Source organism: Passer domesticus, chromosome 14 (genome assembly GCF_036417665.1).
Source record: "Passer domesticus isolate bPasDom1 chromosome 14, bPasDom1.hap1, whole genome shotgun sequence".
NCBI classification, from domain to species: domain Eukaryota; kingdom Metazoa; phylum Chordata; class Aves; order Passeriformes; family Passeridae; genus Passer; species Passer domesticus.
In genome coordinates, this window is record NC_087487.1 from 10,315,648 (window position 1) to 10,333,880 (window position 18,233).

The following is an 18,233-nucleotide window of genomic DNA, read 5'->3' on the forward strand; positions in this document are numbered from 1 at the left end:
ATAAACACAAGTACTTGTACACTGTCTTTTTCACATAGGATCTGTAGACAACCCAGAAACAGCTCTCTAAAAGGGCTGACTCAAGGGACTACTCAGCTACTCAAGGGACACTTCAAGATACCTTAAGAAAGGACAATACTTAAGCCTAAACCCTACAGCATATATATGGTGCTTACATTTCTACATCACTTTAGGTGGTATCTACAAAGATGTGCAAGTTGCCACTGTTATGCAACTGTGTGAGACAAAAATAACAGAACTCATGTTTTCTGACTTTGTCCTAATCACTTGTAAGTGATAATCTTGTATACATAAGATAAAGACATGTTTCTCCTCCTAGGGCTCAATTAAAATCACGACTGCCATTATGAAAATCTTTTTTCCCTTTCTTCCTCTTCATATTACTGTTCACTGTTTTCTGTCTGTGATGTCATTTTGTTTAGGGTATCCTTATTCATGTATGAGAAAACAGATTAAATATTACTTTTGTACAAACTATTTCCCCAATAGACTACCCAGATTCCAAAGGTGGTCACCTCTTTTAAGGTGATTTAGAAAAATGAAGAATATTTATGTCTGTATACAGCACCGTAAATATTGAGGATTTTGGATCACAGCTTATTATATTGTCTTGTTCATACTTCAACAATGCAGTTCTGGGTGTTTTCAGCTGAACTGAGCTTAGCAAGGAGAATTGTTTGTTACAGTGCTCATTTCCCGAGTTCACTCTCCAACACCAGACCCGTCACAGCAGGATGGTTCCTTTCTTTGTTTTCCTCTTAAGAGCTATCTGGCAGCTGCACCCCAAACTAGCCTCTGTCAGTGGATTCCTAAAGAATTCTGCATACATCATCTCTTGTAATCACATGTGCTGCAATCTATATCACAGGTGGTATTGTACAAAAGTCGGATTTGAGCCCTGTCAGACCGTGCCATATTTGTTTCATTAATTTCAATTTCTATGTGAAAAAAACAATTCCCTCTCTGTGTGCACGGTATTTGATTGAAATAAATTCTCAACAATACAGAGATGTAATCAAGATGAGAAAGTAATTGCCAAGAAGTACAGCATTAGCTCTTTCCAAAAAAAAGTCAAAATATGTCTTTTCTATTCATACTGACTTAGGGATGAACTATGGAAAACTATCACTGATGGTCTAAAGAGCTGCTGTTGAAAGTAAAGAATATTGCACAGCTGTGGAGGAGTTAAGTTACTGACTAGTGGAAAAGCTATCTAACCCTGTGATTCATTAGGAAAAGTTTGCTCAAGAGTTGAAAGACCCATATTAGGAAAGAGACAAATACATGCCATTTGTAAAAGTCTGGCTCTACTGAAATCAGTAAAAGTTTTGTTATTGATGTCTATCCATGACTGAGGAGTTTATTTTAAAATATGGCAAATAGTAACTATTGCTCTTCCAAATCCATGTGCTTTTACTTTAAAATATCGTTTCATAACATTGGTAATAAATACTGGGCATAAAGGAAAATGAAATTCCTGTTCCACTATTAATCTCTTCCTGACTTTGAAGTCAGAATGACTTCTCTGTCTTACCAATATCTATGTAGGAGTGATGCTGCTATCGCTATTTATTCTACTTAAGATATGGTCTGAAAAGTGCAGGACATCAGAATATACCAATTTAGGATACTCAAAAAATAGTTAGCTGTCCCTTTTCAAATAGATGTGCAAATTTATATTTACATATGAAAGATATAACTGGAAGTTTATTCTACATTTTTCTGACCTATATTAAAATCACAGATTCACATTTCTATACTGACTAAAAACTGATAGCATTATTTATAGTGAATATATATTCAATAGTAGAAGTACTATATAAGAGTATGAGTAGAATCTCATTTTATGAGATTTTTTTTCCATCACAGAACATTTTCTTTTACATATGAATCAAGAATATTGATATTGATATTCATTAATATTGATATTCATGGGGGAATTAAGGTGGCACAAAAAGACGAAGTTAAGAACTGCAGAATTAATTTGTTTCATTTAGTGTGGTAAAAAACAACCATCATCTCAGCAAACTTGGGTAGTGTTTCCACAGCTCTTTGCTGCAATACAGCTGAAGTCACAGATATTTTTATGCAAAGAAAGAAAAGGTTTCTTCACCACTTTAAATGCTTGGAATAGCCATAATTGTTTCAGTCAGAGCAAAAAGCATAGCAAATCCTTTACTAAGAACAGGTTTTCTTTATATATTTTAGAACATACCACCACGGGCACAGCCAAGCCCTGTGCTCTTTTAACTATACACTCTTCAAGGCAGTTCAAAAATTTCCTGCTAAGTTTAATGTTATGGAGTCACTATTCTTTTATGTTGCAAACATTAGGAGAGAATAGTACCATAAGGAGTAGAAATGGTCATAAATACAATGCAGGCTCAAAAAAGGCTGTCAAACTGAGTCTGCCAATCACAGAATTATGCAAATGTAATGCAAATCCACCACAAAATAAAAATGTAAAAGCTGAAAACCCTTTATTTGCACATGCAGCATATGCTACCCAGTCCAGATTCTTATATTAAAACCCCACTAACAATTACCTGAGTCATCTAATTTTATAAACCTATGGAAGAAATCTCATTTTACTCTGCTTCCTTAAAACGAACATTTTATTCTTCCCTTCTTGAACAAGGTCCTTGTTGAAGCCCATTACTGAAATGTATGTTTTCAAATATCTACAACTCACAGACCAGCTGTTTCCCAGATTTTAAAGGGGTCCATATATTCTGCTACAGGTTGCTTATGTAGTACTTCTGTGGAGCTCATCAAACATCCATGACACCACTACATATAAGAACAAACTGTAGCAGAAAAAATTGAAAAGTGGAACATTCTCAAAGGCTCCTGACTGAAGCTGTTCTCTAATGCTTGAATGGTATGAAATCTGCCATTTGTTTCAAGGTCAAGAGAAAAGTATGTCTTTACACTTACGCCAATGCACAGCTCTGTTGTCCATCAAACAGGTTGGTTGATTATCATCAGAGATGGAAATCTGGAATTCTACCAATATAACAATAAGGATGCCAGAATGGATCTGAATTTAGGTTATTAAATCCTTTAACAGACTGGTCACAGATATCTTTATTGCAAACAGTCACTGTATAGTGATACAGCAGTACCTGTGTGCTTTGAGAGCTGAGAAAATGAAGTACTGCAGTTTCCAGGCACAGGAGAGCTCACATCCTTCCTTCGGCTGCTCAGGGCCACAAGAAACTTTCCTTTGTTAAAAGGAAAGGCAAAGGCAAGGGCAAAGGCAAAGGCAAAGGCAAAGGCAAAGGCAAAGGCAAAGGCAAAGGCAAAGGCAAAGGCAAAGGCAAATAAAGTGAAGTGGTTTCTACCATATTTTACATGCTCTGGTTAATTGAGAGAATACCTCACGTGGGGTTCTTGGTGATAATGCAAAGGAACACTGGGTAAGACAACAAGGCAGCTTTCTAACTTCATAGTTGCCATTTTTTATGTTCCCTCTATATATCTTTAGCTCATATAAACTGATAATTTAATTAAAATAAATATAACTGCGCTGATTCACACATGGGGATATAAAAATTAGAACAAAAGCAATGGAAAACTGGATTATGTACAACCAAAAATATACGAAAATTTTGTTAAAGTTAATTAAAACATTTAAAGAAATACAATATAATTTGGCTAATCCTATGCTCTATTATTTGTTCAGCATTTATTACTTATTCCGTTACTTTTTTACATTAGCTATGACTGATAACTTCTTGTCAATATAACATCACACTATTCTATCACAACACACTGGAATGTGAGTACTAGAACTCTGATTTCTACTTGCAGGGTACAAGTAACTGTCACTGAAAAGTGAGGCCACTACTCCTATTTAATGCAAATAAAGCAAAACACAGAAAGGCTGTGGACTCTAGAAAATAGAAAATGTTTACATTATTCTAGTTGAAATGGTTTTCTCACTGACTTCCTGATATTATGCACCTGGACAAAAGTAAGAGTGTGTATGGATACTTTTATCACCAGATTCAAGATGGTTACTCTACATCCTGGCATTTGCAGTCAAAACTGAAAAGAAGTCCAGATTTTCCAACTGGTCAATTGAGCTGAATTTAAAAAGACAGATTAAAAAGTCACATAAATAAATATAGAATAAAAGAAGTTTGGCTGCAGCTCCTACAGTCTACTTGCTATGGTAATAGCAACTGGTCCTGTAGCAGAGGAACAATTTTCTCTGCTGGTGCTGATACTGCTGTTTTTCTGTTTTGGTATAGAATTGTAAAGCAAGATAAAAACTCAGGATAACAACTGGATGACAATTACACATTTACAAATACCTGGCCATGTAAACAGAGGGGTTTCAAAGTGCTGCCTGTGTGATAGCAAATATTCTATTGATTTCCCTAAAGTCAGGCTTCCAGTCAGGCTTAAATTTTAGACAGGTAAAAACAGAGTGTTTACCTGAAGGAAGAAAATTAATTACTTTAGGCAAAATTAAGACAAGGAATGACTAAAGCTATTTGAAAAAAACAGCAATGGTAGCATAATTGACACACGTTTTGATCCATATACTGAGCAAGTCAGGAGAAACATCTGCTACAAAATCTTAATTTATTTATCAGAATTGAATTAGATTGGTTTTGATTTTAAGGGGGTTTTAATTTTCTCCTTCTATTAGTTTATAATTTAGTCTCTGGTCTTATACAGACTTCGAAAGTTCAACTAAATCTAAATTATTTGTCAGCAGCAAACCAGAACTTGAGCGGCCATACATATAAATATATGTCCAGTAGTGTTTTGAAGGCAGGAGTGAGCCAGCTGGTTTCTATCAATTCCCACTCTGCTAGGCAGCAAGGGGTTAGCACAATTTTCTTAGCAGCTTCTTGCATTTTGTACCTTGGAAGGAATTACGTAGTGCCTGCTTGTGTTCCTCTAGACACTGTAATTGATATATTTAGATATCCAACTTCAGCTGTTCCTGCACAAAATAGCAGATCTGATGTGGAAATGGAACTAAAATCTATGCAGTTGGGCAGTGCTTGCCCTACATTTTACATAAGTATTTGGACTGGGAAAAGATGTGTCTTTTCAAGAGGGATTGCAGTGTTTATAACTGAAATGAGCTCTTAACTACGTGAAATAAAATTTAGCTGTCTAAAATCTCAAACCATTTAAAACTCTTTGCTTCTACACATAGGCCCCTCAGGATATCTTCAAGCTCTAGCATACTGCAGCCACCTTCTTTATTCTGCAACCACTTTCTGAATTTTACTTATTTTAAATAATTTTGGTTTTTAGCTACTTCTGGGACCATTTTCACTGTTAAAAAGTGTTGTATTATATATTTTAACTGATAACACACTGCAGAATGTCATTATGATCAATCTACAGGAACTTAATATTTGCTTTTAATGATTTGTCTCAACAATATATAATTTTAAGTTATCCTCAAAGAACACAGGAAGGCAGTTCTTAGATTCAGTTTTTCCCCAGAATATGGCTCTGCTCTTCCTCTTGTCAAGCCTGTCTCAGGAACCAGAAAAACTGCCACAGGAACAGCTGGAGACAATACACAGAATAAAGCAGCAAGGCCTTGAGCTCAGGGAAAATTTCATATGAAAAGAGCAGATTCTATGTTGGATTTATTTTTGCCCTGTTTAGCTGAATAAATCCAGCACCCTTTGCCACTGTATATTTAGGCTGATTTTGCAACTGCCTGCAGCCAGTTCATACAGGTGATATACAAGAAATGCACCTGGATTTAATGTTCCTCAAAACACAATCCAGAGAATGAAATACTTGTACATGGAAAAGGCACATGCACTCCTTTTTTTCTTAGACAAACAGAAGAAAAAGTCTTCTATAGAAACAACATGAATAATTTCATGTCAACTGTGATCACTAACTCAGAAAAGAAGCAAACACAGCTCATTACCAGATGAAAACACAAAAGAGCATAATAACGAAAATTTTGCAAAAAGACAAAGTAATCTATTTAAAGGCTTTTGCATTGTGGAAGAATTTGAAAAACAGGAGGCTGTGGTCGTATGTGGAATTTTCCAAGTTCAGATAATCAAAATAGCTGTAGACACTGAAACTGAATCTGGGAAGTTTCCCACCTTTAGTTAGATATATCTTATTTTTCTTCGAAAAGGTTAATAAGCAACATTTTACATTTACTTTTGGTATTTTGAGTCTACATTCTGAAAGTCTGCAGAGCTTGAAAGCATAATTTATTCTACTAAAATTGGCACAAAATATTTAAATACTAGAAATAGCCTTCATCTGAGCTGTAGGGAAAGCATTTGTTGTACAAGTTCAACTCTGAAGTATTAAATCATTAATTTTATTACTGCTTGGAAACAATTACATTTTGTAAACAGTCATTCCACTCTTTTTTTCCATTTTTCATATCAGTAAATTATTAATGCTGTAATAAGAGATCACTTTTTCAGACTGAGGATTAAGACTTGAATTTTACATGACAGTATTAATTCTAAAAAATAATATTATTCTTCATTATAACCATATGTTTAGCTTCAGGACAATTTTTATTGGAGGGAAATGTAGTTTCCTGCAAAAATGAGAAATGACTACATGCTGTCTAAGAGGCTGATCAAGAAAATATTTATATAAAGCAGTGGAGATCAGCGAAGTAAAGACTTCTAATAAGTTTAACGAGACATTCCCAAGAGAAGGACTGCCTGGGGCAGCATGTTATTCAGTTGGTACTCTGTACTGCTATTCACAAGTCACACCTTGAAATTGAAAAGATCCATAACTTTGCAATCTACTTTAGTGAAAAATATCACACCTTTTGGTTCTGAAGATCAAATCAATTGAAATACTGGAAATAGAGTGGTCTGAATAGCTAATGTTCAACAGACATGCACAGAAGGCATCAGTTCAGTCAGAACATTCTACACCAACTCTTACAATGCCACCATTTGCAATGAAGAATGAAGCATTTGATTTATAAAACTATCTCCTAACTCAGCAAAATTAACAGAGAGTTAATACAAAACTGAGGCAAAACAGGTTCAATAGGAAAAATACTTGAAAATTTTAGGGTATTTCTCTTTAGCAATTATTAATTGCAATAGAGTCAATTAAATTCTCACTCCAGTAATTAGAGGAAGTAGACTACAGAGTGCTGTAAACTGATGAGCACTGCATTACGTTTATACACTTTGAAAAATGACTAAAAATAGGTATTATGGCTTTTAATATTTCCCATTGCAGAACAAATGTGTTAAGTTTAAAGTAAAGAGGAAGGTGTATTTCCAAACATAGTTCAAACCACACTCTTCACTTTACACTACAGTATCCATGGCTGGAAGGGTAGATTATACATCTGATGATGCACAAGAAACTGTGTAAATACTTTGAAAAATGCAGAATTAAGAATGGAACTTGGCTTACCCCTTCCTTTTCTGCAATAAAGGTAAACACCACACACATGCAAAGAACAGATCTTGTAAGTAAAATAACAGCATTTCTAAACAATCATTTTAGTTCCCTGTTGCATCTTCCCTCATGTTTGGTTCTTATTTTGCCTTTTTTACACTGTTTTCACAGAGTTACCAAGTTAGCAGTTTCTTTCATAAACCTTGACACGGCTCATATTCCATAACTAACTTCTCTGTCAGCTGTTGAGTATCACCAGGACAATAGTTTATCATAAAGTTGTTGCATATAGAAATGCATGTATCAATTAGTTTGTATGACTGGAAAACAGTGGAGATATTTATGGATAAGGTAATGTCAAATAAAGAAAATTTAAAATAATAATCTAATGGAGTACAAAAAATACTTTAATGGACTTCTGCTCAGACTTAGTTGATTTCAATACAGTATGCCTCCTTTTTGTGCCCAATGAAATGCAAAAGGGGAATTAAACATCAGCTACTTATGCTTAACCAAACATTCTATACACAAAGCAAATCCTGTAAGCAAATCGTGCTGCTCAAGGATGCTGAACACCGAGCTGCAGCAAGGCCCCAAGGAATACCTCTCTATCGTTAATCACGGTTCCTCGGACAACTACAACTACAATTTTTCCTGCTTGGAAATTACACACAGGGCAAACCCAGGAGTTTTGAGTATTTCTCCATGATATCCAGATGTCTGGCATATCACTGAAGCAGTAGCTTCAACTGTTCTCCTGAAAACCCTTGACAGATCCATTATTTCTGTTCAGATCATTTTTACAGCCATATTCATATTTCAAGTGCTTCAAGGACTCTACACATGCACAGCAAATGCACACATGGATATGGCAAAAAGCCCCTGAAAAGCTTTTTTAGCCTTCTATGCTGTAAATAACAACATGTATGTGTTTATGACATAAATCAAAATTCTGAGTACCACAAGGAGAAGACAGAGGAAAGGGATAGTGAATGTATGCACCAACTTGTTTTCTGTTAATTAATTGTTCATTAAAATCACATCCACAGACAGAAAATTCCTGGTGTGGAGAAATCTCCTGCTTTGTAACATACTGTAACATATTTCAACATATACCTGTACATTTATTTCTACTTAAAAAGCTTATGAACAGGAGTTCTGTGAGGTACCACCCAGGAAACTCCTTTATTCTCTTGCTAAGATAGTACTCAATAGAAATGCAAATTCTGCTTCCTATCAATTTTCATTTAATAATAGGGAAGGGTAAAAATTATGTCATAATACAAAACACCTTAAATCAAGACCTTTATTTGCAGAATTTTTTTTTACTATTAGTTTTTATATTTGAGAGAAAAACAGCACACTATTTTTTTTACCTAAAAATGAACTTCGTGATGCATTCATTTTAAAATATTAAGACTTAAAATAACTTAAACTGCACAAATACTTCACAATATAGGCACTATATTAAAAAAAAAAAAAGAAAAATATTTCCTGAAACAAATTACTTTCAAACTTATCCAATAAAAATATTCATTTCACTGATAAGATTCTCCTGGAAAAACATTTAGGTGTAATACACCAGCTCCTTACTGTGCTGGCTTACCAAATGCACACATGTACCAATAACAGCATGAAAGTTTTTCAAGATTGACCCTCATGAACCATATTTTCTGGCTTTAAGAGGTAGAAATATTAACTTATTAAGTGCCAGAACAAATGAACAAATTAAATTATTAACATTAAACAGTGTCTTCTAAGCAAAGACGAGATAATTTTCCTTGGCCTTGAATCATTTGCAAAGATCATTTGAATTCATAAATATGTACTCCAAATTCAATTAATGAGAAACACACGTTAGTGAAATTTAGAAGTTACATTTTGTTTTGACTCATTTTCCATCCAAGTCTTTTCTGCCCCTCTGTCCCTATTTAAGATTTCACATACTTTATTTTTAAAGACAATTCTGCTGAGGAAAGAGTGTTTCACAAACACATTCCTCACAAGTGCTAAACTGTCAGTGCCAGCCTCCCTACCCCTAAAAATCATCAACAGACTGCTTTTTTTCAACTTCACTGCAGAGCCACAAGAAATAAAGCGCTGTACGTATCATATGTGCTCCCACAACACATGTACCTGGCAGAATGGAAAAGTACTGGGATGAAATTGCTGTCAGCTTTCTGGAAAATATAATGGATGCCAAAAGGTCTCTTTGAATGAATGTCTACAGACACTGTGACTCTGGCAAACTGAGGAGCAGTGAGCAGAAACCTTATGTGACAGACACTGAGGGGATACCTGGAACACATGAAATGTCTGGAAACAGCTGGCGGGGGACTGAACGCAATGTGTGCTTCCCAGCATCTTCCTGAACAATCCTGGCATAGCGGGGCAGTTCCCTAGAACATGAAGAGATCTCCCTCTGTGGTTCTGCTGCCCCTCCTCTCCCAAAAGCCCCCTGAGAGGTTATGCCTGCCCGTGGGATCTTCAGGCATCAGCAGCATTTACTGGATTCCTTACAGCTCTCAGGAGCCAGAGCTGCAATTGCTCTTTCAGCCTCTTAGCTGACAAATGAGTAAAGAGAAATGTCCTGATTTTGCTAAATCACAAGGTTCTTGCTACTTTGTTATAGATAAGATACTTTTATCAAGGGTATTATGGGCAAACACAAAGAAACTGCCTATTCTATGCCTGCACACTGATGGAAATTACTTTAATATACTCTGCAAATAGGTTGTGTAGCAATAAAAGCAAAGGTTTAACAAATACAATGTCAGAGTGTTGTAAAAGCAAAAAGGAGTCTAACAAATAAAAGGAAGATGAAAATGCTGATTTGAAAATATTAATTGAATCAGAAAACACACAATATCAGGAAATAAAAACAAAATTATCAAATACTACTTGCCAGCAAAGAATGTGACAATGTGACAATGCTGAATTTTATAGCAATCATATAACTAAATGCCATTTTAATGCATAAATTTCCAGCCTGAGGTACCGCCCTGCCATTCATGCTACAGTTATGGAATAAGTCTACACATAAGGGTCTGCTTCTAAGTACTGAGGAACTGTCATTCTAGACCAAAATGTCAGGAAACTCAGCTCATTAATGACAAAAACCTGATACATATTTCACCCACTGGAAGTGTTGTGTCAGCCTAAAGGCTTGTTTTGCTTATTTTCTTTTTTTTTTCCCTACTGGGTATCAACTGTGTGTTATTTAGTTTGTACCAAGTGGTTCCAAAAACAGCTGCCACCATCCATAGGTATCTTTTCCAAAGACAAACTATAGCCCATCTCTGCTGAGTGTCTTTTACATACACCAGAGTAATTTCAGCTCTGTAGGAAACTTCATTCACTACAGGAATTTTGAGCTACATTTGATACACTGACCATACAACCATATAAAATTGTTTGGAATTTCATGCTGATTTTATAGGAAGTACAGTTGTTTTCAATTTTGGATGCCCATCTCTAGGTTGCTTTTTTTCCTTTTCCTGGCTTTAATCTGATTTCTTTCCCAGTTACTTTGTGGTATATTAAGTCTTCTCATAAACCTCTTCCAAACTTCTCTGGGGATGCTTTAGATAAAGCAACTGAAGAACATAGTTTACATTTTAATTTTGAAATCAGGGATATTTAAGACCTTGTTGAAGCTTGGCCTTCTGAATTTCTCCTCATCAACATCTTATTAACTTAAGCAAGCCTTTAGAATAATTTTGGATACTAGAGTACGAAAAGAGTATTTCAATGAAACAATCTATGTATAAGAATTTTCTCTTTCCCATTCTAGCTTGGTGACTTTTTTCTTTTCATGAATAGACATTGAAAGGATTAAACACATTTACTTCAAAAGGAAGCACATAAGAATAGACCTTCTCATTTAAGACAACGAAAGCCATTGATGTCTCAACAGTGAATAAAGTAGAAAAACAAGTATCCCAAACCAAAATAAAGTAACTCTAACAAGTTAGTCACAATCTACTTCAGGCAAAAAGAAAAACCTAAAAAATAATGTAAAAATTGTAACAATAATAATATTGCTTTGGACAAAACCTTTTGGCATTTCCTTTTTTAAAGTAGTAACATTTCTTACCACTGTAACTTCAGCCAACATCAGCTTACTCAAGGAAATCTCAATTCCTGTTAGCATGATTTGTTTTAAAAAGTAATTTTAAATATTTCATTTTTTAAAATTCTGTATAAATAGAAAACTCAAACACAGACTTTTTTAAAAAGCTCCCCTTAAGTTAATGACCAGCAGAGGCAAAAGAACAAATGGATATAAGCTGTCACTGAAGAAATGCAGATTGCAAATTACTACAAAGTCTCTAGCCATTAAAATAAATCAAACTCTGGAACAGCCTTCGGCAGAAACACTGGGGGCAAAGAAAGAACAACTCCAATTTAGTATTGGCAAAGTTTATGAAAAGAGAATTATCTGATGCAATTCCCAGGCTAGCAGAGCACTGGACTTGATGACCCAGAGATCCCTTCCACTGTTGTGTTCTTTGTTAGGCTAAATGCAGATGTTCATCTGTTTTTTAGCCTCACTGTGGTTTTTCTAAAGTGAAATTTAAATGATAGTTAATATAATTTTTGTAAGTTTCGGTTACAAATTACCCTTTGTTACAACTATTGGTAGGCCTGCAGAAGAGCGGAACTTGTCAAATAATTCTAAAAGCTTCACTTAAAAAAAAGCTGGCTTAGCATTAAGGGGGAGTACAGAAGTATAAACACTCTGAGCTGAATGCCCAGCAGTGCAGACATCATTGGAAGAGGGAATTGATCTGCAAAAGAAAAAAGGATGATAAATATACCCATACTGATACATCAGTAATATCAAAGAGAAAAGGAAACCAACAGGAAGGAAAGCAAAGGACAAGAGGAGATAAAAATGTATAGGGAAGGAGAAATATCATCGTTACTTAATGCCTTTATTAAAAACCTAATTAACAAAAAACCATTACCGTGTGGCTGTGAAAAGTCAATGCCAACTTGAAAGGGGAAAAAAGGAAATGTTTGGTTAAAGAGGAAATTCAGGTGATAATCTAACACATGCCTCTCCCAGCTCCCTCACTTGTCTCCCCCATGCTTAGCAGCTCTTGCAATTTGCCTCAAGTTGGCTGCCTTTGAAAGACCCCATTTTGGAGAAGGAGTCAGTGCAGTTGCTATGGCAGAGTTCTGCCAGTGACTCAATATTGAAAGAAATAGCTCAAACTCAGATACATAACTCGAAACTATTGCTTAAGAAAACATTAATAATATTTAAGCTTGAAAACTTAATAACTTGCATAATCCCCCTTCCTTCACTTTTTTTTTAACATTAACAAAATAATATTTTTTATGTTGCAGGTAACTTAAATGTATCATAGTGACTACAGAAGAGTATTGCTGATATGTATCAGTGAGATGAAAATAAATCAGGTTATAGAAAACAACACTAAATGTTTTCTGGTTTTGAATAAATAAGCTCTCAGGGCAGCCTTTAATGATTTTCAAATACACATATCTTTACAGCTCCAATCAGTCATAAAAGCACACAAAGGTCAAGCAAATACTTTATCTTATTTAAGACACTGTGGTCTGTTTTCTATCACTTGCAAGTTCTAAGGTTTACACTCTTTCAAGGGGATGATATGGCTACACAAGACTTCAAAATAAAGGCTTTGCACAAATGCTGTGAACCTTGGCTAACTACATACTCCAAATGAAACCCTCATCCTGATAAATTCTAAACGACACTACTTTTCTGAAAATAGAGGAATTACTTACACTGACATCACAACTTCAGTATATACTTAAAAATTACCACCATACAATTTTAAAGTGGCTCTATGCAGACATGATCACAGAGGAAATTTTTTAAGTCTAGCCCTTTCTTCACATAAATACACACAATTTTTCTGTTTTCCAAGAATAAATTCAATAAACATGGAAATACTACAGAATATTAGTTCAAGGAAACCTTCTGAGTTACCTGGAGAACAACCAACCATTTTACAGCCCTTGCTGTGTACCTTTGCAGGTATTCTAGAAATCCGAACGGTGGCAGTTGGAATAGTGGCAATCAAAGGAGTGGAAAGTGAATACTTTCTGGCAATGAACAAGTCAGGGCGACTCTATGGAAAGGTATGGATGCAAATTTCTCTTATGTGTACATCCCTCCAATCTTAGAGGTATTTTGAGATGTAGCATTTGAGTGGTTTTCTATAAAACAGATTCCTAAGTAAAATGTATTCTGCACTTATCCCATGCATCCCATATCAGGCTTTTATGTCCATTGAATAAAGTCAATGATTAGGTCTTATATACATCTTTAAAAAGTGGAATACTAAGGGGGACTATACAAACCTAGAGTATTCAATACTCACATTTCAGAGGTCAAATATATTTATTAAAATATTCCTAATATGCAGGCTCTATAATGCCTACTTTTCACCCATCTCCCCTAATCTAAGTATTTAAAAAGACACTTGTACTTGCCTTACCATATTTTATTATTTACTCTCAACAGAAAGTCTGCAATGAGGACTGCAACTTCATTGAACTGATTGAAGAAAACCATTATAACACGTATGCTTCTGCAAAATGGACACACAAAGGAAAAGAGATGTTTGTTACACTAAACCACAAAGGGGTTCCAATGAAAGGTAAAAAAACAAAGAAAGAACACAGAGCATCCCACTTTCTTCCTCTGGCAATATCCTAATCACAAATGATCTATAAAGAACTAGTTCCAGCAGGAAGATTAATTTTAAGAAGACTGTTTGACAAGATACCAAGAGAGGCTGGAATACTACTGAGAAACTGAACAAGCTGGACTTGCGCATTTATGTTTATTTTTAAGAGACTACATGAAAAAGATTTGAAAATATACACAAAATCAGATTTACTAACTAAAAGTTGTAAAAAATTCTAAAGAGCTGTACAATCATTATCTTAGTCATTGTAACTGGGTAGTTTCTTAAATTAATTTACCCTGAAGAATAAGTCATTACTTGATTATCTGATAATATTTTATTTAAAAAACTATCTGCTTCTTAAATATGGCTGCTATAATAATAATAATAAGCAGATGATAATGTTGTGTAAAATATGTCAGACTTTAAGGCTGCTGGAATGAATTGTCAGATTATCAAGTCAATAGAAAAGTGGAGGCTGAGCAGTATTTTAAATACTTCCCCCAAGAAACTCATATCCTATACATAAACTATATGATCAAAAAAAAAATATAATCTTGTAAATGTTTATTGTTGTATTCAGATAAGAGAGTTAGTTTGGACAAATTAAGTTTACTCTAACACAAAATGTTCCTATCTATTAATGAAACAAATACCTAATGCTGCTCTAAAAGATGTTTCAAATAGTGTATGTAAAATAAAAATAGGAATAAATAATGTACTTCATCTCACTTTTCACAAATTAACATTTTATATAACAATGAAGCAAAAATTCAGACATATTAAGGTTTTTTATGTAACATATCCTATCTTTTGTATAATTCCTGTTAGGGCATACAGCTTTCAATATTGTTTCTCCATTCTTATACATGCTTTTTCTGTTGTTACAGCATTAAACTTTATTTTAAGTTGTATTTGAACTTTATTGTTTTAAGTTATTTAAATGTTATTTATAAAAAAGGATACTTATTAAGCTGCATCTGTTTCATATGCCTTTAATTCTAAAGGAATAACCAAATGGTCTGGCTGAGATGGATGAATTTTTTTCTGTGACCAGACACAAAGCCTAGTACACAACCCTCCTGCCAACATACATTGGATGGCAGACAAAAATGACAGCCTGCAGCAAATCACACAATGGACATCTCAAAAGAAACAATGCAAAAATTCTAAAAATCTATGCCACATACTCTTGATAATTGAATTACTGGCACGCTCAGAGTTATGCCAGGTAAAAGAAGGTTACAGTTCCGCAGGCACTATAAATAATCCTAGAATGGTAGAACCTCCACTCACAGATACAGAAATACGTGCAAGCCTGTGTGACTAGTTTGAAACTACAGCTAAAATCACTGTGACCTGATGAAGAAAAGACATCTTAATTTCCTAGCTATGAAAGTGCTAAAAAAAGCCCTACTTGACTTATGCCTTATATCATTTAACTCACTTTCCCTACACTTTTTCTTGGGTTTGTGATAATTGCACTTAGATAAAGATCACCAAAAGCTAGCTAAAGCAGCTGACCTGACTGGGATGGAGTCAAGTTAGTTTAAAATGGTCTTAAATGTTTCAATGTTATGCATTGAATAACAAGTGTCTAGAGTCAACCATTTCTCCCTACATGAAACACTTTCATTTTAAAAGCATTCACAGAAAATGGCAACAATTTCCTTTGACAAATATTTACTTTTTTTAAAAAAATCTTGTTTAACAGATAGTACCATTTGAAAATCAATTGTGATATTTGCAAGTCCAAAATGAAAGAAGATATAAACAGATTCATGCAAAAAAAAAAAAAGTGTCAGTACAGCTCTATCAGTAAACCTTCACTGTGTTTTTGCTACTTTATTTATTACTTGTTCACTGAACACAACAAACTGTACTATAAAGGAAGCTTTTTTGTTGGTACCACCCTGCACTACTTTCTGTGAATATTTAAACGGTGAAACAAAGCTCACACTTATGATCAACATTAACATACTAGCAGAAGTTTCTATATCTAAACTAGGTTAGCAGAAGCTTTGAAATAAAAATGAAAATAACAAAACCCCATTAGGATTGTTTGTGCTTAAATGCTTTACTGAAGTTTTAACTAAAATGTATGTATGCACGTTAATATATAAATATATATGTAAAAAAATCTTAAAACCAGATGCAGACAGGCTCTTTTAAACAATCTTGTGATTATGTAATTCAAGAACACAGAAATACAGACAAACAAATCCTGAATCCAAATTGTAATTAGCCCTCACTGCTAAATGCTTTATATAATGAATCCCAATGTTACCACCATTTTCAGGTAAGCCAAGGCTGCTTCATGTTTTACAGCTGTCACAACTGAAATGTGTTCTGTGGGGGAATAGTTCCCAGAAAGACACCTGACTGCAAATGCTGCAGTCATGTACCACACTCACATGCCCTTACAACTCAGCAATTGTCAATACATCTTTATCTTAGAAAATCTATTCTCAAAAACTGACTCAAAAAAAATCCGTTTAGTGCTAAAACCAGAGAAAAATAATCAGAAAATTTACAGTGATGATCTCCAGTAACAAACTATTAGAAGACAAGGATAATAAGAATCTATTAGATTTTAACAGCAATTCAGAAAGATGACAGAAATCTTCACAAAAGCCTCCTACATCAATTACACCACAATCCAATGCAATTTTAACATACAATATACCATGTTGGAGGGAAATATGTTTATACATAAAGAAACTGATACACATGTCTGGAAATGCCTCACTACTAAGCTGTATAATACTAAAAGTTCAAGAAAACCCAAGCAAAAAGGGCTATAAAAGCCAAGCTCAAGTGCAATTTCTTTGCCTTTCCTTCACAGGCATTGGCTTTGCTGGAGCTTTTTTCTTTTTTCCCACTGACACTACACAGTGTGTCCAGGCTGGGGCTCAGAAGGGAAACACAACTCCTGTGGTCAAAGCAGCACCTACAGCACCACTCCCACCTCACAGAAACTGCTCCATTACTCAGCAGCTGTAATTAGAAAGGGTTTGCTTATTTACTTCTGCATACTGTTGATAAACACTCTGGGTCACAAAAGAGCAAATCTCATCTGAGGAATCTCAGAGAAGGCTGCAGAATCTCCATTCTTGGAGGGTTTTAAAATACAAAGCCCAGTACAGGCAGTGTGGGCCCTAATTTGAGCAGAAGATTGGACAAGAGACCTGCAGTACTACTCTTCCTATTTTAACAAGTCTAGGATTCCATAGGGAAGTTATTTTTCTTGAAACAATCCCTTCAAAAAACTACACAAAACATATCTCCTTGTTAGGGAGATACTGACATATTTGTCTCATAACTTGTGACTCTTTAAAGGTATGCAAAATGGTGTAAATACATTTCATACACAATAAAAATGACAATTGGACAATATCCATGACCTTTAAAATATATTATATGGTACAATACAGTCTCACTTTTGGTTCTGTTGCAGGTACCTTAAAACACGGCTCTGCATAGCATCTGTAATAATCACATTACTAAATGGTTGATCAATTGACTATTAAAATACACTTGTCTGTGTTTTAAATTACTTTTTGAAGAAATATGTATATTCTCTTTTAATAAGCTGAAGCAAGATGTAAGTTGATGTTAAATCAATAAAGTAATAAAAACATCAGTATTTCATTGCACTCAGTGACCAGTATCTGAGCAGTCTAAATATTTCATAAACCTATGAAATCTATCTCCTCACTACTAATTTTTCAAATACTATAATGATTTTGTAACATTTAACATGTAGAAAAAGAAGTGACAGGTGAGATGATTTTCCACAAATTAGGAAAAGTCATCATCAGAGCTGAGATCCACACTCAGAAATTTTTTTTTTAACATTTAGTAACAACAAGAAGAACAAAAAAAGGAAGTACAGTTGTTTACATCACTGGATGAGTTTTAAATGGTTACAGTTATTTAAATCACACATTTACTTAACACAGTGGGGAAGGGGAATTTACTAGCAGAAAAAGATGCCAAATTCTCTATGCTGATAATTTTGAAGATTAGGACTGTACTCAAAGCAGAAACTAGATGGGAAAAATATTCAAACAGTTGCACAAGGTTTTTAACATGACATTTATACGAACTTTATAAATATTGCCCCAGGAAAATTTCTCA

General features: G+C 34.5%; 1 protein-coding gene across 3 annotated transcripts in view; it reads left to right on the forward strand.

The window, feature by feature from the left end:
* The window catches only part of FGF7 (fibroblast growth factor 7), a 28,984-nt gene extending 11,268 nt beyond the window's left edge, over nucleotides 1-17,716 (forward strand). For 2 of the 3 annotated variants that reach the window (XM_064389760.1, XM_064389759.1), the window contains exons 3-5: nucleotides 13,439-13,542; nucleotides 13,928-14,063; nucleotides 16,939-17,716. In XM_064389760.1, the coding sequence (XP_064245830.1) occupies nucleotides 13,439-13,542; nucleotides 13,928-14,063; nucleotides 16,939-17,096 (398 nt within the window). In that variant the 3' untranslated portion in view covers nucleotides 17,097-17,716. Of the gene's footprint in view, nucleotides 1-13,438; nucleotides 13,543-13,927; nucleotides 15,938-16,938 lie in introns of those variants that run through there. The other variant, XM_064389762.1, reaches the window with a different exon arrangement.
* Nucleotides 17,717-18,233: the final 517 nt, after the last annotated feature.